We start from the raw sequence: 20033 nt of genomic DNA on the forward strand, positions 1-20033 counted from the left end.
TGAGAAACACTGATGTAAATAAACACATTTTTGTAATTTAAGTATTGGTATATGCCAGCATTTTCAGATTTAAACTTCTTTGCGCAAACCTTGTAATCCAGGATCACTGGGAAAGCACTCACTTAATATTAATTTATGTCAATAACCCATAAAACCATGCCATTAACCGACTGGTTACGGCAAAATGCGAGAATTACTTTGCTGAAAAAAATCGATTAAAGTTTTTATTTTCTTACAGGCTATGCCATCAAGCACATCAAAAACAAGCATGCTTACAAAAGAAGGCAATTGGGTATTTTTTTGTTAACTTCAAAATAATTAGGCCCATTATTGTAATGCGTTCTTTTCCAGATTCAGAGACACAAAAGTTATCCCATTTCCTTCTCAGGGATTCTGTGCTGTTGAAAACCAACCAGTTGTGATGACTATGCATGTCACCTCCGAAGAAATTCCAAAAAATCATCATCATACTCCAACGAATCATCATCATAGTTCCGGTGCTCCTCCACCAGATAATAAAACGTGCTTTAAACTGACTTCGGCTGTATCAGCCTAACTTTACGCTACACCTGCTTATTTTTGCAATGGATGTTTAACAGGAATTCAAGCCAACATTAACAATTCATTTTTTTATGTCTTTTTGTGCTCTAATATATAACGACAAGATCACATTTTTGAGTAACATGTTTTAGGGCATGCAATTAAACTCTTCCGTTTTACATTTGTTCAGCCGCAGACGGTGTTGTGATGAAGTTTAGATATATTTGTACAAGTTCGTTTCACTTAGTTTTGCAGTTTCTTCGGACTCGGCTATTTGATATGTGTTACGAAAACGCGAAAATATGCAGAAAAATGGTGCGTGCTTTGCCAAGTATCTTTTTCTGCGTTTGAGAAGAACACAGGAGACTGTGACTACAGTCAAGATTACGCTGAAAGGTATCAAACTGAAGATACACTTGTGTAATTAATGTTTCCTAAACCAGTCGTCACGAGACGTTTACTTTCAGCCAATTTATCGAGGCTTTGTAAACTGTGGGCGAGAAAACGGTTTTGTGTAAATGTATCCTACGTACTGTTTGCTTTCGGATGAAGGTGGCTTCTTGGCAAACTTTTTGTTTGCTAACACACAGAGAACAGTTTTCTCGTTGTGGCGTAGGGTGGTGTTTCAAGTAAATAACGAACAAGTAGTGCATTTAAGTAGTTTGAGGTTTTTCTTGTCTAAAGTGCATTTTTTATTGTATTGCAGTCGTAGCAAAATGGAATTAATACAACTCTCGCCGTGTGACATACGGTTTTCGCAAAAGAATATAAAAAATCGATTTAACAACGAAGTCGGAGTAAACGCCACAATTTGGAAAATACAAAAAGGAATATGGAAGGTAGAAAAATTTCCCAAGATCAAGGTTGTGCTGAAGGATGGTTTCTATTACTCTTTGGACAACAGGAGGTTGTACGTGTTCCGCGTGCTGCAAACCAGTGGACACTTACAACAAATAGATGTGTATTTAAATCATTTCGGGTGCTCGTATGAGCAAAGCAGAAAGTTTACAACCAAAAACCAGGGTTTATCAATCAAGGTGCGCAAAGGTGATACATACCAACACACCATGAAGGGTTTAAGGGAAAATTCAAGGTAATACTATGTTTTTTTATTAAAATGTTCGTAAAATTTATCGCATACGTTATCTGTAGCACCATTTGTTATCAATAATACACAGTAAACATATCGAAAAAAGAATTCAAAAACAGTGACTAACTATTTTTCCGGGAAACGAACCACCTCTTTTCAACCATGAACATCAAACACCATGCTTATGGCAGGTTTCAATGGCACGTGACCGATTATTCAGAAAATGTTCTTTGTGTCGCTTTGTGTCCTATATATTTTTAGATGGGCTAAGAAGAATTTACTTACTTATGTTTTCAGAAATATTGGCAGTGAGCCCTATTCTTACCCGGGCCTTGTTAGGTTTGGGTAACAGCATATGTTGAGTTTTTTATAGATCTGTGATAGGACAATCTGAAGTGAAACCGCCAAACGTAGGAACTTTTCCTGCAGACAAACCCGCCCCGACAACGATAAATGACAATGCAACACAAAACTACAAGTAAATAAATACTTTAAGTTTTATTGTGGAGCAGTGATATTTCAATATACTTTACGGAGCATAATGTATTGACCAAAGTGATACCAATTAGTAACGTATCAAAAATAATATTTATTGTTTTAATTGATGTTGAAAGCATGTAACGATATTTAGACAGGACTGATTTTGGGACGTTTGTAGAAGCGCGCATTCATCTGTTTTAAACCATTTCTAACAACTATTTCGGTAATTCAGGAACATTGGGCTATTTTTCAGACAAACAAATCATATGATTTCAACCTTGTGTGTAGAGGACGACGTTAGTGGGTTCTTTCAACGTCACGCGACTGAGCATCAAGAAACAGATCTTATCATACCTTGCCAAATGAGGTATAGCAGTTATTTTGAGCTTCGCAGTCTTGGTACTATTTCTTGTAATATAACGTATGTTTAAAACGCTCAGTGTTACACAAGGCTCTTTTTTAGATCTGCAATAAGACGATCTAAACTGGTTTCTGAGCAGGAACAGAAAGTACCAACAGCAGGGGTTACTTCTGCAAACAAACCAACTCTGCCACCCAAACCTAGCAATACATTGGCACCAAAGCAAGTGCAAGGCAACATTCAAAGGTTTTGTGGGGGAAATTGATATTTAAGCTTAGTGTGTTGACCACTGTGGTTGTAGATTTGAAAAATGCATAAACAACAAATAGTTTTCGTTATAATATTGACAAAATGGAATTGTATTTCAAATATAAGTTGGAACAAAAGACAAGGAAATAGTATTCTCAGTGACACAAAACTTTTTACAGATCTACAATCGGACAATGTAAACTGAATATAGAGGAGAAACTAGCAGCCCCCGTCACCGAACGATCTCTTTGTTCAAACAAACCCACTCCGCCTCCCAAGCCAAATAATTCAACGCGGCCAAAACAACTGCAAGGCAACATTCAAAAGTTTAATGGGTAAAAATGATATTTGAGCTCAGTATGTGACACCTGCTATGTTTACCAATGTAGGTACAGATAAGTAACATGAGCAAACAACCATGTACTTTTTTTGTAAATATACAAATAATTTTGAATAGTCAGTGACACACAAGTATTTTTGCAATCGGAGAGTCTAAACTGAATACAGAGGAGAAACTAGGAGACCTCACCAACTGATCCGTTTGTTCAAACAAAACCACTCCGCCTCCAAGGCCAAGTGACTATCGCGGCCAAAACAAAAACAAAACAACATTGAAAGGTTTCGAGAGGAGAAATTAATATTGAATAAAAATAAAATATATTTGAACAGGACTGATTTTGGGACGTTTGTAGAAGCGCGCATTCATCGGTTTTAACCATTTCTAGTAACTATTTCAGGTAAGTAATTCAGGAACATTCGGCTATTTTTCAGACAAACAAATTATATGATTTCAACCTTGAGTGTAGAGGACGACGTTAGTGGGTTCTTTCAACGTCACGCGACTGAGCATCAAGAAACAGATCTTATCATACCTTGCCAAATGAGGTATAGCAGTTATTTTGAGCTTCGCAGTGTTGGTACTATTTCTTGTAATATAACGTATGTTTAAAACGCTCAGTGTTACACAAGGTTCTTTTATAGATCTGCAATAGGACGATCTAAACTGGTTTCTGAGCAGGAACAGAAACTACCAACAGCAGGGGTTCCTTCTGCAAACAAACCAACTCCGCCACCCAAACCTAGCAATACATCGGCGCCAAAGCAAGTGCAAGGCAACATTCAAAGGTTTTGTGGGGGAAGTTTGTATTTAAGCTAAATGTTGACCACTGTGGTTCTAGATTGGTAAAATGCAGAAACAACAAATAGATTTCCTAATAATATTGACAAAGTGTAATTGTATTTTAAATATAAGTTGGAATAAAAGACAAGGAAATAGTATGTCTTATGTTGGGGGCGTATGTAAAAGAATCCACATCAGACTATGTTGCCAATTCATCAAGATCACCAGCAATTTGTTGCATAAGACTTGTTGAACTCGCAGTGACACACAACTTTTACAGATCCACAATAGGACAACGTAAACTGAACGCTGCGGAGAAACTAGCAGCCCCCGTCACCGAACGATCTCTTTGTTCAAACAAACCCACTCCGCCACCCAAGCCAAATAATTTAACGCGGCCAAAACAAATGCAAGGCAACATTCAAAGGTTTCGATAGGAGAAATTGATATGTAATAAAAATAATATATATTTGGACAGGACTGATTTTGGGACGTTTGTAGAAGCGCGCATTCATCTGTTTTAACCATTCTAGTAACTATTTCAGATAAGTAATTTAGGAACGTTGGGATATTTTTCAGACAAACAAATCATACGATTTCAACTTTAAATGTAGAGGACGACGTTAATAGGTTCTTTCAACGTCATGCGACTGAGTATCAAGAAACAGACCTAATCAAGCCTTCCCAAATAAGGTATAAGGCACTGTTTCTTGTAATTTAACGTATGTTTAAAACGCTCAGTGTTACACAAGGCTTTTTGCAGATCTGCAATAGGACGATCTAAACTGGTTTATGAACAGAAAGTACTTACAGTACGCGTTCCTTCGGCAAACAAACCAACTCCCCCACCCAAACCTAGCAATACATTGGCACCAAAGCAAGTGCAAGGCTACATTCAAAGGTTTTGTGGAGGAAATTGATATTTAAGCTTAGTATGTTGACCACTGTGGTTCTAGATCGGTAAAATGCAGAAAAACAAATAGTTTTCCTAATAATATTAACAATATTAAGTGTAATTGTATTTCAAATATAAGTTGGCACAGAAGACAAGGAAATATTATGTCTCATGTTGGGGCGTTTGTAAAAGAATCCACATCAGACTATTTGTTGCAAATTCAATAAGAGAACTATTTGTAACATAGGTGAAACATAACATTTTACAGATCTACAATCGGACAATGTAAACCGAACGCTGTGGAGAAACTAGTAGCCCCCACTGAACGATATCTTTGTTCGGGGAAACCCACTCCGCCTCCCAAGCCAAATCATTTATCGCGGCCAAAACAAATGTAAGGCAACTTGGGTAGGAACTGTAGCAACTCTTTCTGCAGGCAAACTCACTCCTTTCCTGAAAACAAATAGAATTAAACGTTAAAACAAAAGTGGTGCCATATTACCACTTTTGAAGTGGTGCCATATTACCACATATTAAAAAATTTTGGAAAATATTTAGATCGATCTTGACTAATGTGGTTACTGATCCGTTACATTTCGATATACTTCTATAGAAATAAATGATGTGTTTTCCACCACGAACACCAAGGACGAAGGCAGTGCGGAGTTCATACGTCAAATGGTTATAAGGATATAGAAGCAATTCGGAATATATTCGCAGATATATATATATATAGGTTTTTGTGTTTCGGCGTAATATTATTAACAATGTGTGCGACTAATTTCGGAAACGACCATATATTATACATCTATTGGAGAAACATTAAATGCTTGTAGTTTACTCTATATCCTCATGTGCTTTTTTGAGTTGCAATAAGTTTATTTCTTTTTCATATATATTTGATAAAACGTATAAGGTGTTATATGTTTGGTGAGAACTATGCAGAAGCGTATCATAACTTGATTATCTTAGTTTTGGTTTTAAAAAACTATGAAAAGCATTGAGCCCCAACACTATAGAAGTACATGGGGCAAGCCTAGTCATGCATCATTTTTCTCTCTGCCAACCCATAGCCATAATTTTCATCATCTTACGTCATTGAGTGGCAGCCTTTCACCCAAGGCTTTATAGTTTATGATTCTCCTCGGCGTTTTGAAGGTATGACAAAAAATGCCACCTGGTTCGACAACTATAATGTTGTTTTTCTTTTTTTTAGTTATATGTTGACATATTTTGCCCAATATAAAGAACACCTGGAAAAACTACCATTGCCAATGTTCCTCTGATCGTTGCGCATCTGTAGATTCAACAAGCATCGAAACGAAACGCTAGCTGATGGGTGCAAGCCACATGGGAGTTCCCCATGTGCAGCAACCGTTCGCTGCACACGAAGTAATAATCGCTCCACTTGGTAAATGATTTGCAGTCGGGGAAACAGGTCTAGCCAAACTTTAACGTTTGTATGTACGTAAAGCAAGCCGTAAGCTATGGTGTTGTCATATTTGGTTTTGCATCAGGCTTGCATCAGGCTGTATTGCAACCTACGTGAACAACTTTTATAAAGTTCAAACTAACTACGTGCAGTACAGAAGTGATTACAAGTATGTTGCATTACTGTTTACGTGTGAGAAAAACAAGTTTATGCTATAATTGGCAGCAATCAGCTTCGTCGAATTTCCTTACAGCTCATGTCGATTGTCGGCAGTAGAGGTTTAGGCATCTCTAAAGCAATTATGAAAGTTCTTATGAAATGCTTTCATAAATTTGTTTATCTCTTCAACTTTGTATGATGTATTCTTTTTTAGTCGTAATGTCTGCTTTCTCTGGTCTACAAGTCGTTTGGTTTGACATTTGGGAACTCATAATCGATTTAGAATTACCATCGTATAATGCAGAGATCTGATGAAGCTTTGAGGACAAACATGGGTGTCGAGGTTGGAAGGTCGGTAGAACTTCTTCAAATTTAGGTGTTCAAGGGTTAAGTTCACAGCTTACCCAGGGCCACATAGTATCGTATGTTGAGCTAAACTCTTGCGTTATAGGATGTAACAAAGATAGCCTAGCACGCAGATTTCGAAATGGGCGTTTGGCCAACAAAACGGTGGAAAAAATTGCGGCCGGTGAATAGAGGGACCAGAATCGTCATCCGAAGAGCTGTTACATATCCACACAGCATCACGTAGTTCAATGAAATAATGCTTGTGTTCACGTAATGTAATACATATATTTTCTGTAGACACGTAGCACAGAAACCAATTGAAGATAAACCATCGATTCGCATCACCAAAATAACTAAACAACCATCAACCAATGCTGATTTGAAAGCAACTGAGGACAGGTTTGGAATATATAGAAATATATGTCATTGTGATCGTGAAAGCACATAGGTATAATATGCGTCCTTTTCTGAATGGAATAACAATAATAGTTTTCACAGTTGAACATAATCATGGTTTTGATTTCAATGTAGAAAATCAGAAAAAGAATATGTGACATCTTTGCAAAATAAACCTTCAAAGCATTTGAGAGCAGAACAAATCAAAAGCACAAACAAGGCTGAAACAATCACGTAAGTATATCTTTACTTAATTATTGCAAACATTGCAAACGGCTTCACGAAATTATGGTTCCTATTACTTCAGAATATTGTTTAAACTAAATTTTAAAAAACGCTTACTTTGTGTATTTGGAACAGATTTTTAACCTGGGAAGACATACATTCCTCGTTTGAAGAAAAAGAAAAATACCTAGGGCAGTTGCTTTATTGGTAGGCCCACGATCAATCTTTTATTTTTATACTTTGTTTTATGTTGTACAGTGACAGTGACAAATGGTCAACTACAGCAGCTCCATTCATCGTTCATTCCACATCATCAAAAAGGTAAGTTATTACTTTAATTCAACCAACGTATTTTTTTGCTGTTTAAACAAGGTGTAAGTCTGACTGACCCATTTATGGTTTGCAAAACTATAGAATTTAAATGAAAAATATGCTTGCACTTTCCTTACAATTAATTTTCTACGGTAGCACCAGGGAACAAACTAAACAAATCCTTACCCCCAGCGCTAACACCGATAAGTCCAAAGTTTCAAATATATTCGGAGAATCCCACAAATCCCATGAAGCTGAAGACTATTCGTAAGCTTGTTAGACTTAAATCAAATCTTTGTAAATGACAATTTCTCAATTTTGGTCAAGTTCTGCCTTATTCAGATTTCAAGTTTTGCTTTTTGTATGGCATAAGAAAGTCACGACCCACTGCACCTACATTGGGTTACATAATTTTGCATTTACATGCATTGGATTACTTTACACCCTTTTGCATTCAGATTTGAAGATTGTCAATACATGCTGAGTAGTGACAAAAGAGTAACAGCCAAAAAATAAGTTTTTTTCTGAGTTATTTTACTATAGTATCTGATTCAGAAGTATTACATGCAGTCGCATGACAGGTCAGGATTGCAACAATATAATCTCGGCTCTCGCATTTCGAAAAGTTAATGATCCAGCTTGACTGCGATGTCACTGAACCGTATGATTATCTGAAGCAAATATTTATTTTCCAGTGACGAAAATGACAATTGGTCGACTGTTGTTGTGATTTGTGGTCCTACGTTGTCGGTTAAAAGGTAAAACTGTCATAATTGACAACTTATGATAACCCTTGGAAGAAAACAGACCTTGAAAATATAAATGTGGTTAAACGCCAATGTTACTTTACTTTAATATTACACGAACATGCTTTTCACTTTTGCAATTATTTGTTACATTTTAGGAAGTTGTCTGCGCAAGAGGTTTTCTATAGCCTTGACAATGTATCGTGCTGCAGCGCGGAAACAGCTGATAAACTGGTCCAATCGTATGCTGAACGAGTCAACAATCAGTCACCGATACGAGTTTATAAGGTTGGGCCCGTGTACGTGGTAGCGGGAACAGACGAACAAGCCAACAGGCGACTGTACATCAGCCGAGCTTTGGATTTTTTGGGTTTAACCCACAACTGCTACAAGTTTGTGGTGTTGGAAACGCCCAATGGAAGTGAACTACGAACACATTACAGACTACATTTTTTCGGAAAACGCGGAATGTACTACCTCTGTTAATGCATTTTGTGCCTCAATTTGAGTGGTTTGTTGTGATTGTATCTTCTAATGTTTCCATTTTGATCTCGCCATGTGTAAAACTCCCCTCTCTTTAAGATTAGTAAGAAACCCCTTTCAACTGAAAAACACTGTCTAGCATCATCAGATCTGAGTTTGATGGGTTGATGATAAATTCATGTACATTGTGTGACGTCTGATATTGAAAATGGCCACGACGCTTTCCTAAAATAGAGTGTCAAAACCTATATTTATGCAATAGCTGAGCTTCAAATGTTTATAGTAATCTTTTTGAAACTCATGCTATTAATTTCTTAATATTGTCGTATTGATTCTATCTTCAGCTCCATTTTGTTGATACGTTTATATGTTGATTTGTGTTTTCTCTTTTGGGGTGCTGCTAAAGTCACTTTGATTACCCTAGTTTTAGTTTTAATATTGTACGTCATATAGTAATGCATCATTGTTCTCTCTGCCAACCCATTTCAACAATTTTTCTCAAAACCATTTTTTTTTGGTAAAGTAACGCTATAGCACCGGTTCGAATTACTGTGATGATTTTTACCCTTTATTAAAATGCTATTAACAATTATTTGTATGTTGGCTCCTATGTAAAATACACGTAGAACATTGTCACACAACTTCTGCTGATGTACGTCCTATCGTTGCGCAAGTTGTTGATTCGAGAAGCTTCGAAACGAAAATAAACTCTCCTCCGCCGGGACGGACCACGTGGGAGTTTCCCAAGGTGATCAACCTTTCGCTGCGTACAAAGGAACGCACAAGCTATAGTGGTGCAACATCGAATCAGGCTTGGTAAATGTTTTGCGACCTGGGTGACTGACTTATACACAAGTAATCACAAGTATGTTTCGATACGAAGTATTTGAGAACATGTTTACGTATGAGAGAAGCAAGTTTATGCTGGTTAGCAGCAATCATTGTTGTCAAAAACTTACTATTCTCTCAGTCATGACTGGGCTTGTGTATTGTAGCGGTTTATACCTTTTATTGGTTATAAGTTTTGACTTATCTAAACAAATTCATGAAAGTTACAGTTAACCCCAGATGTATTGTTATTGCATACTTGTAAGTAGGCTATATTTGGCCTTACGCATTGTAGTTCCACATGTTTTTAGAATTTCTTTCTTACTTTAGTTGCTTTCTCTGGCCTGTAAGCGTTTTGTTTTGTATTTCGAAACTCATGACCGATTTATCATTCATTACCCACATATAATACAGAGATTTTTAAATCCAAATATTTGATAAAGAAAACAAGCTTGGGAGGTCGATAGAATTTCACTTCTGCAAATTCAAGTGTCCATAGCTATGTTCACAGCTTACCAGGACCATATGGAATCGTATGTTAAGCTGCAACCCAGCGATATCAGATTTACCCAAGATAGCATAGCACGTACATTTCGAAATGGGCGTCTGGTCAACGAAACTGTCCAAAAAATTGCGACTGGGGATATTAACGTAGATGAAATACCTCGCATTAAAGTATTTGGTTATAAAGGGCGGTACTTTAGTTTGGACAACAGAAGACTGTACGTGTATCGCGTCTTAGAAAGAGCAGGCTACCTAACATCTTTAGTGGCCGAGAAAGTGGCGAAATTAACCGAATCGGATTGCAAAAAGTTTACAACCAAAAATGAAGGGACCAGCATTGAAGTCCGAAGAGCTGTTACATATGCACACAGCATCAAGTAAGTCCATAAAAATAAAGCTTTGGTTAACATAATTTAATACATTTATTTTGTTTAGACACGTAGCACAGAAACCAGTTGAAGATAAACCGTCGAGTCGCATCACTAAGATAACAAAACAACCTGCAACCCATACTGATTTGGAAGCAACTGAGAAAAGGTTTGGAATATATAGAAATATCTGTCATTGCAATCGTGAATACGCATAGGCATAATGAAAGGGTTTTTATAGCTGTCGTAAGAAAGAGACTGAGCTTTTCGACTTCCTTTACCAATATGTTACACGAGCGTTGTGCAAAATAAACTATATCAATAATCGAAATTTTTTGCAATTGGACGCAAATATCGTTTGTTTTGAATGCAGAAAACCAGTGAGGACATCTTCGAAAAGTAAACCTTCAAATCATTTGGCATCAGAACAAGTCAAAAGCCAAAACAAATCTGAAACGATCACGTAAGCATGTCTTTACTTAATTGTTGCAAACATTGCAAATTGCTTGCCACAAAAAGGTGTAGTTCAAAAAATATTTTGTAAAATAATCAATAATCTGTTTCACTTTGTAAAGTGCTTACCTCGTGTATTTGAAACAGATTTCTGAATTTGGAAGATATACTTTCCTCACTTGAAAAGAAAGAAAAATACCCTGGGTAAATAATTACTCTGTTTTCAAAACGTGATTTTGTTTTAACTTGTACAATAACAGTGAAAGATGGTCAATTATGGTTGAATGTGGTTGCAAAGCATCAAAAGGGTAAGTGATAACTTTAGTTTAATTATCTTAATATTTTCACTGTTCAACAAAGCTTCAGTCTGACTGACCCATTTCTAGTTTGCAAAATGTACAGGAAATATAGCCTATGCTTGTCTTTGGTTTGTCACATTTTTTACAGTTGCAGCCGGGGACAAACTAAAGAAACACTTTCCAGTGCTAATATAGATCATTCCACAGTTTCAAAAATGTTTTGGGAATCCCAGAAAGCTGAAGAATATTCGTAAGCTTGTTAGGCCTAATTCAAAACGAAAGTTGGTAATTAACAACTTTTGGTTACATCTGCTTTATTCAACATTGGTTTCCACACAATAAAATAAAGTCACGCTCCACTGCAGAAAAACTGTTATTATTATGCGTAATTTTCCATTTTATTTTTTGAAACAGATTTGAAGATAGGCAATACCTGCTGCGCAGTTGCAAAACAGCTGAGAGCGACACATGGTCGACTACTGCTGTGTGCGGTGATCCCTTTCTGTCGATAGAAAGGTAGGACTGTCTTATTTCAACAGTCCCTTGGAAATGTGCAATATGTGCATACATCAATGTAACTTAACTTTGATGTCACACGAGCATTGTTTCTACAGATGCAATTTTTGGTTATATTTTAGGAAGTTGTCTGCGCAAGAGGTTTTCTTTAGTCTTGACAACGTGTCGTGCTGCAGCGCGAAAACAGCTGATAAACTGGTCCAATCGTATGCTGAACGAGCGAACAATCAGTCACCGATACTAGTTCATAAGGTTGGGTTTGTCTACGTGGTAGCGGGAAATGACGAACACGCCAACAGGCGACTATACATCAGCCGAGCTTTGGAATATTTGGGTGTCACCCACAACTGCTACAAGTTTGTGGTGGTGGAAACGCCCAATGAAAGCCAACTACAAGTACATTATAGACTACATTTTTTCGGACAACGAGGAGAGTACCACCTCTGTTAATGCATTTCTGCTCCATTTTGGGTGGTTTGTTGTGATCGTGTTGGTGATAATAAGTTTGTATTGATTTAAAGTCTCCCCCGAAAACTGGAAAAAAAATATGCAATCAAAATTATTCGGATTAAGGTGTAAAAATTATTGATGAACAAAAACCAAACCCGTGTGTATAGTGTGACAGTGGTGTAAGAAGGAAATAATTTGTAGTTCAAGCGTGCTACGTGTTTGTCAAGTTTCTGCGATAATCAGGTCAGCCGATAATTGCAACGTTGAGGGACCAAACAAAGCAAACAAACGCAAAACTTGTTCATGTTTTTCCAAAATCTGTTTAAGATTTAACGCAGAAACACAATTGGTATAACTGCGGGCAAACTAACAAAAACGCGAAGCTAAAAGATATAAACCTTGCCATTATACACTCAAAATAAGTTGTTTTGTTCCAACACGCATTTGTTGTACTGCAAGGCCTTTACACAACTCAAAATATGTTTATCACACATGTGTGTGAAGCAACTCGAAGATATGGGGGTTAAACCCTCAAAAGCAGTAAACAACCGAAGTACACGAACTTCCAATGTTTCTGGCTCAGTTTATAGACTACGACTTTAAACATGAAAAAAGAATTGTTATCAGGCAAAATACAATCATTAATCATCCAAACGCTGTGAAGACAAAAAGCACGTGATTGGACTTGAATGCAGTTCCGCCCTTTTTACTTTTGCACAGCAGTGGGCAACTACAAAGGTTCTGTTTACAATGCACTAAAACACATAAAAGCATCATTTTTTGGAACCTGACGTCTTGTCGAAACGGTTACCACTCTGCGCTTTCTTTTTTTTATCTCTGCGAGGATGTAACACAGTTTGCGCAACAGTGTGGGTCTGAGAGACAGCAAGCCAGCGCAGTCACCTACTGCCCGGAACATACATCGTGAAACGTGCTGCACACACGCGCTTTTATTCATCGAAAACTAAAGTTATTCCTCTCATGTTATTGTTTGCTGCTTTTTTGACTTTGTAATACAGCATGGTGCGTTACCTAAATGAAATTTAGTGCAATAACCTACACATAGACTATACAAAGCAACTACATACAACGCGGAGTTACACGTTCGTATCACGTGACAACTCAGCGAAGTCATGTGACGACGCTGGTACTTCCCCTGGATGAAAAGTAATATCGGCCTACCTTTTCCTACTGATATTGGTATTACGTTCGGTCAAAAAGGCAGACATGTCTCTAATAGAACTAGCTCCAGGTGATATACGATTTTCGCAAGATACTATACATAACCGATTTCGAAATGGAAAGAATGTGAACCAAACTATTTCGAACATCGAATGTGGACTTAACAAAGTGGAGGATTTTCCGAAAATTTCGGTAATGCTGAAGGATGGTTTGTACTACACACTTGACAACAGGCGGTTGTATGTGTTTCGCGTGCTGCAAAAGAGAGGGCGTTTGGAAAAGATTAAAGTGTTTTTATTCTCGTTCTTGTTATTCGGTAGCAAGTTTACAACAAAGAACCAGGGTTTGTCCATTTCAGTACGTGGTGGTATTACATATGCGCACACCTCGTCAAGTTTGCAAAACAAAGCAAGGTAAATAAAACCACATTGTTTTAAACTTATTTCAAAACAAATTCCTGCTCTATACCCCAAAATTCTTTATTTGAGAAATAATACAAATTAAAGCTATTATTTCTTTTAGTGTGTCAACAGACAGGTTTTCAAGTTTGTTGGGTGATGACCCCATGGATTCCTTTTATTCAAGGTGCGTAGTGATATGATACGTAATGAAATGTCAATGGTGGTTAAAGATCATATCAATAATCAATCGAAAACCCAACTTGTTTGGGACATATTGTTTGCATATATAACTGCCTGCAGCAACGCGTGGTTAGTACCATGTACTTGTTGGAAAACTTTGATTTGCAATTTGCAATAACTGTTAAAAGCCCACAGATGGTGTGGGACTAAAACTAAACTTGAATCAGAGGGATCATATATATGAAACATATTAACCATAGCTATCTATTTGACCATGTATATCTTTCAGTTGTTTGATGTCTATAGCTAGAAGAAGATCCGAATTGAAGTCAGTGAATGAAAAGCAAACGTAAGTGTAGATGCATGTGGTGCATGTAGAAGCACATACCAAGTCTTGCTATCCATAACCGTTTTGACACGTGATGTTAATTTTGGTCCCTACACGAGTGGGTAGCTATGCATGCGCCAGACAAAATACCCTACAATTAAATGACAATCAGTCTCAAGACAAACCTGTTGTATGACACTGTTTAACTTATTCTTTCGATCGGTTTAATTCCCTTCTGTATCATACAGATCAAATACCGATAAACATAGTTTTGTTTGTGTGTAAAAGTGAGAAATTGGAACCATCTACCAGCACGGAGAATTGCAACACGCCTTCCAGCAGTCACTGTGGGGAGAACGGGCAGTCAAGTGATGGGGAGCATCCAGACCACAAAGAAAACCATCAACCAGACGAGCAAACAGACACGGATGAGCAACTCTTTCCACACGAGCAACGAAATCAAGGAGAAAATTCTATTGGGAAACAAGATCACTTTGAAAACCCATTGTTTAAAGCTGAATCAGAGGATAAGCTTGTTATTCCTCGAAACTTAGATAATAACCCCATGGGTTTATTAAATAGGTAAGTACATGTATTATTTATAAAAAAAAGTATGGTTGATTGAGAATTGGGCCCTTGTTAATTTTTATTTTACAGACGACCAATAGAAGGGACTAAAATTTTTTCAGTTGTGCGATTAGCATCAGTAACTGAAATGCGTTTAACCCCTGACAAAGAACTATCAACTCACACGGATGAATATAACAAGTCTTCCTGCAGCCACTGTATAGAAGACAAGCAGTCAAGTAATGAAGACCACTCAAATTACAAACACCATGAGTCAGACGAGCAAACAGGCAAAAAGATCCATCCCGGCCTACACGAGCAACAAAACCGAGTTGAGAATGCTAAAATTGGAAAGCAACCAAAACAAGACGAGATAACCAGTCTAATCAAAATACAACATCAAGGGAAAGTTCTGAAATTTGAGATGCAACAAAGCCAAGAAAATCCACTAAACATTGGCACGCAACCGCATGAGGAAGAGCCGGAATGCAATCTGCAACCAATGGAAAATAATCAACTCGACTGCGAAATCCCGAACAAGAACATTGAGTCAAACGCACAAGCAGTTCCGGAAAACAGCTCTGATTCTTCCGCCCAACCCAATAATCAAGTAAACCGTAACTCAGATATTCATCCGCACACATCAAGATACGGGAATCTATACTATGACCTATTGCAGCTGTCTATAGCTGACTCTGACGATGATTCCGATAAACCCAAGTACTGGCTTTCCAGCACCTATTTTGACTCTGACGATGATTCCGATGATTACCCTTACTGGCATTCCAGCAATTATTATAACTCTGACGATTATTCCTATGATGAGGAATGGGACGATAGTTTCCTATATTGACTGGAAGTATGTTGGTATATCTCAAAAACGTATGGACTTTCTAAAATATATCCGTCGTGAGACTGTAATTTCTGCACAAATATTTTGAGTTGCGCAGTGGCGGTAAAAAATTTAATCGGTGCAACTGCGCTGCTTGACTTTAACACGGAAAAATATTACATCACAGTGTTAACGAGCATTTGATTCAATGAACGTCATGCCTCTTTATTGCTTTATACGCTAACAGTGTATTTGCTGTAAATAAATGCAGTTTATGTTTGTGTGACATTGTAAAATTCACCGTACAATGCTGATGTTGTTGCTGGTATGGATGTAAGGCAGAAGAAAATGTCCAGGAAATGTACACCGGCATAACTTCAGGTTGCTGCTTATGGTTATCAACAAACTTTTATGAGTTGCATGTCGTAAGTCTCTGTCAAAATTCTCGCAACACTACACCTAATGGTTTTTACGCAAAATACTCTGTGCTGAGGCAAACAAGGCATAAAGTTAAGGCGTTACTTTGTTCGCTTGACTGCACATATTGATGTACCACAGTCAAGGCCATAAAGCGAATTTCGTCAGCAGATGCGGACGTGCATGACGCCGGGATTTCCCCACACTCCGTATTATTCTCTTGCCGAGGTTAACAGTTCCTCATTTTAGCAACAGGTTTTCGCATGTAGGCTGGCATGGTAATGGAAGAACTTGTGTAACCGAAATTAGCTTCTCTCTAAACCGGCTAACGCCCAGGTTACTCCGCACTAACGGCCTATCGCCAAGACCTGGAGTCACACGACCAAGGTGGCTAGTTTTGTAATAAAATGGAAGCGCTAATAGGTATAAAAGCGTAAAATGGTAAAAGTACGGATAAAACAACGGTTGTTTTTTATACAAAAAGGACTTTCCACTGCACATATAGCGTTCACAACAATTACTTCTCGCCACAAAAAAAACAGTGCTTTCTACTCGCCACCACCAGAGAACTCCCTGGCTTTTCGCTTATTCTTCTCGCCGCCAGCACTTACACCAATTATCACTGTCCACGTTTGCCACGCAAGCGTGACTGCTCGGGCGTATAAAAACGAGTAAAATAGAAATAATTACAAATATATTATAAAAGGTGAGTGTAAGTAAACAAAGAAAAACATGTGAGTAAAAGTGAAGGTGAAGTGAAAATACAAAAAGAAATAAAGCGTGTGAAAAACAAAACGAACAAAGACGTTTACACCCCCCACGTTAAAAATTGTCCTACTCCGTTAGGACGCTTGATAAAATTTGGTTTGTCGCCGATTTCGCTGTGGCCGGCTATCATTCATCGTCGCCGCAGCGTCATTTATGTCGGCGCCCAAACCGTGACCAACGTCCATCAATGGCCGCGTAGGCAACCCTGTATCCTGCACAGTGGGTGCGTCCGTGCGTGTTTCGCTTTGTGGTGTGTAGATAACAAAATTGTCTGTGTCGTGCAGCCCGAGCTCATCCGGCTGCGTGTTTCGGCGTTCTTTTTCATGGTAAGGCATGTTTGCCTTTTTCAAGCGGTTAAAATGTACTTGCTGCTGTTTTCCATCCTCTCCTTCAATAAGGTAATTCACCATACCGTGTTGCTCAATAACTTTAAAAGGGCCTTTGTATGGTCTGATGAATTTTCGGCACTCGCCAGGCGGAACCACCGGATTCTCCAACAGAACGATGTCGCCTTTCTTGATTTCGTCTCCATGCCGTCGTCTATTGTATTGTTCTTGCATGTGAACTCGTTGGGTCGTCAGGGTTTCTCTGGCTACTTCCTCAGCCAGCCGCAACCGAGCTCGTAGCCCATCCAAATAAACCAGCGGAGTCGTTGCCACTTCGTTATCTGGAGAAATGAGATCGGCGGGTAGGCGCAGTTCGTGTCCTGTAAGTAGAAAGTGAGGGGATACCCCCGTGCTTTCATGCCGGCTTGCGTTGTACGAAGCCACCACCGCCGACAGTGCTTCATCCCATTGTTTATTATCGCGTTGGACGTAATTGCGGAGCATTGTTATGATGGTGCGGTTGTTGCGTTCGACCCCCCCATTGCTCGCGGGGTGATATGGCGTCGTTCGGGTCTTTTTACAACCCATCAACCTCACCAGTTCTGCAAATAATTTGCTCTCGAAATTCCCCCCTTGATCGGAGTGAATTACCTCAGGTACCCCATGTACCGTTAGCCACCTGTGAAACAAAATGCTCGCTGTTTCATGTGCGGTTTGATGCCGCATAGGCCACGCTCTGACATATTTTGTGAATAAATCACAAGCGACTAGGACATACTGGTATCCTGTCCTAGTCAACGGAAGTGGACCAAGCACATCAATCTCAACGCGTTGCATCGGTCGCATTTCTTGTGATGGAACTAACGGTGCTCGGGTGGTAGTGGTTGGTTTCTTATTTCGTTGACAGTGTTCGCATTTACGGCAATAAGCCTCGGTCTCTTCTCTCCATTTTAGCCAGTAAAAACGCTGTGACAGTTTGCTCAGGGTTTTAGCCATTCCCAAGTGTCCCCCGCCATGTACCTGGTCGTGGCACGCGGACAGCACTTCGCTGCGCATGGCAAAGGGTACCAACACTTTCTGAACATCGTTTAAACCTGGCACCGCACCAGGGTCAGTAATGAATAGCACCCCACCGTGACATGAGAGCCGCTCGAAAAGGCTCCATAAGTGTTTTGTCTCTGCCGACAGGCGTTTGACGTGGCGAAAAGACGGCCTTATTCCCTGTTGTACCCATTTCACTACAGGGCGCAAACTTAAGTCCCCATACTGCGCTTCTGCTACATGGGTGGACTCATACCCGTACTCCGCCTTTAAATCAAGTGCAAGTACCTCTTCCAATGACTCATCCTCACGAACTGTGTAAGGGAATCCGTCATCTTCCGGTTGCCTCCGACTGAGCGCGTCTGCGTTTGTGTGCTTCTTTCCGGGCCGGTGTTGAAGATCAAAATTGTAACTAGCCAGGTGTTCAACCCATCGAGCACATTGTCCATAGAGTTCCCTGGATCTCCACAGCCAGCGAAGGGATGAATGGTCTGTGCGCAACAAAAATTTCGATCCGAGCAAATAACTGCGATACAACTTAGTCGCAAATATGACGGCCAGCAATTCCTTGCGAGTTGTGGAATAATGCTTTTCAGCTTTGCTCAATGATCTACTGCCGTAAGCGATCACATGCTCCTTACCGTCAATTTCCTGACCGAGAACACAACCTACGGCTGTGTCCGAGGCATCGGTGTCCAACACGAAGGGTCGGCTAAAGTCGGGATACTGTAGGACTGGAGCTGTTGTCAGAATTCTTTTCAGTCTGGCGAACGCCTGCTGGCAACTGTCCGTCCAGACAAAACGACGTCCCTTTTCTGTCAATTTGTGCAAGGGGGAGGCAATACGAGCGTAATCTTTAACAAACTTTCTGTAATACGATGTAAGACCCACAAATTGACGCACCTGTTTTACAGATTTTGGTACTGGCCAATCTTTAACTGATCGTACCTTATCGGGGTCGCATCGTATTCCATGTTTTGACACTACGTGACCAAGGAATCGCACTTCATCTTTGAACAGGTCGCACTTCGTGGGCTTTAGTGTAAGTCCAGCCGACTCTTGGCGTGAAAGAACATCTTCAAGACGCTGCATGTGTTCGTTGAAATTTCTACCATAAACAATCACATCGTCTAAGTATGCGAGTGTTCCATGCCACTCTATACCCTGCAGCACAATACGCATTAGGTGTTGGAAGCTTGCCGCTGAGTTGCATAATCCCATAGGCATCACGGTGAATTCAAACAAACCCATGTGACTGGCAAAGGCTGTCTTCTCCCTTGATTGTTCGTCCATGGGGATCTGCCAGTAGCCAGATTTTAGATCAAGGGTGGAAAAGAAACGTGACCCAGACATTTCATCCAGGCTATCATCAACCCGGGGAATAGGGTAACTGTTTTTTTTGGTTGCTTCGTTTACTTGTCGATAGTCGACGCAAAATCGTAACTCACCAGACTTCTTTTTCACCAGAACAATCGAACTTGACCATGGCGAGGTTGAAGGTCTCACGAGTCCTTGGCTTCGCATTTCGTTGATGATCTTCTCAACCTCCGTTTTATGATGGATGGACATTCTTCGAGGATGTTGACGAATTGGTGCCGCATCCCCGGTGTCGATCGAATGTCGAACAAGATCAGTCCGGCCTAGGTCAAAGTTACATGTCGAAAATGCTTTTTGATGGCGACGAAGAAGTTTTAAAACATCCTCCCTCTGGGTTGCTGACAACCCATCTCCGATACT

At 39.3% G+C, this 20033-nt stretch overlaps 3 protein-coding genes across 3 annotated transcripts; 2 read left to right on the top strand and 1 right to left on the bottom strand.

Annotated features, from left to right (window-relative positions):
* The first annotated feature begins 9649 nt into the window (after positions 1-9649).
* Positions 9650-12399, top strand: LOC145897474 (uncharacterized). The gene is made up of 8 exons (XM_082985784.1): positions 9650-10545; positions 10604-10705; positions 10910-10999; positions 11137-11193; positions 11250-11297; positions 11437-11538; positions 11703-11804; positions 11927-12399. Exons 1-8 carry the CDS (start codon positions 10166-10168, stop codon positions 12252-12254), a joined length of 1209 nt encoding a protein of 402 aa, XP_082841910.1. The 5' UTR covers positions 9650-10165; the 3' UTR covers positions 12255-12399.
* A 1057-nt stretch (positions 12400-13456) lies between these two features.
* LOC145897472 (uncharacterized) lies at positions 13457-16027 on the top strand. Its single transcript, XM_082985782.1, has 5 exons — positions 13457-13849; positions 13959-14021; positions 14307-14366; positions 14634-14927; positions 15003-16027. The coding sequence occupies exons 1-5, from the start codon at positions 13482-13484 to the stop codon at positions 15763-15765; spliced, it is 1548 nt and encodes a 515-aa protein (XP_082841908.1). The 5' UTR covers positions 13457-13481; the 3' UTR covers positions 15766-16027.
* A 738-nt stretch (positions 16028-16765) lies between these two features.
* Positions 16766-18596, bottom strand: LOC145897477 (uncharacterized). Its single transcript, XM_082985786.1, has 2 exons — positions 18585-18596; positions 16766-17635 (listed from the first exon to the last, which is right to left on the bottom strand). The coding sequence occupies exon 2, from the start codon at positions 17487-17489 to the stop codon at positions 17004-17006; it is 486 nt and encodes a 161-aa protein (XP_082841912.1). The 5' UTR covers positions 17490-17635; positions 18585-18596; the 3' UTR covers positions 16766-17003.
* Between the last annotated feature and the right edge of the window lie 1437 nt (positions 18597-20033).

This window comes from Ascidia mentula, chromosome 4, assembly GCF_947561715.1.
Source record: "Ascidia mentula chromosome 4, kaAscMent1.1, whole genome shotgun sequence".
Taxonomy (NCBI): Eukaryota; Metazoa; Chordata; class Ascidiacea; order Phlebobranchia; family Ascidiidae; genus Ascidia; species Ascidia mentula.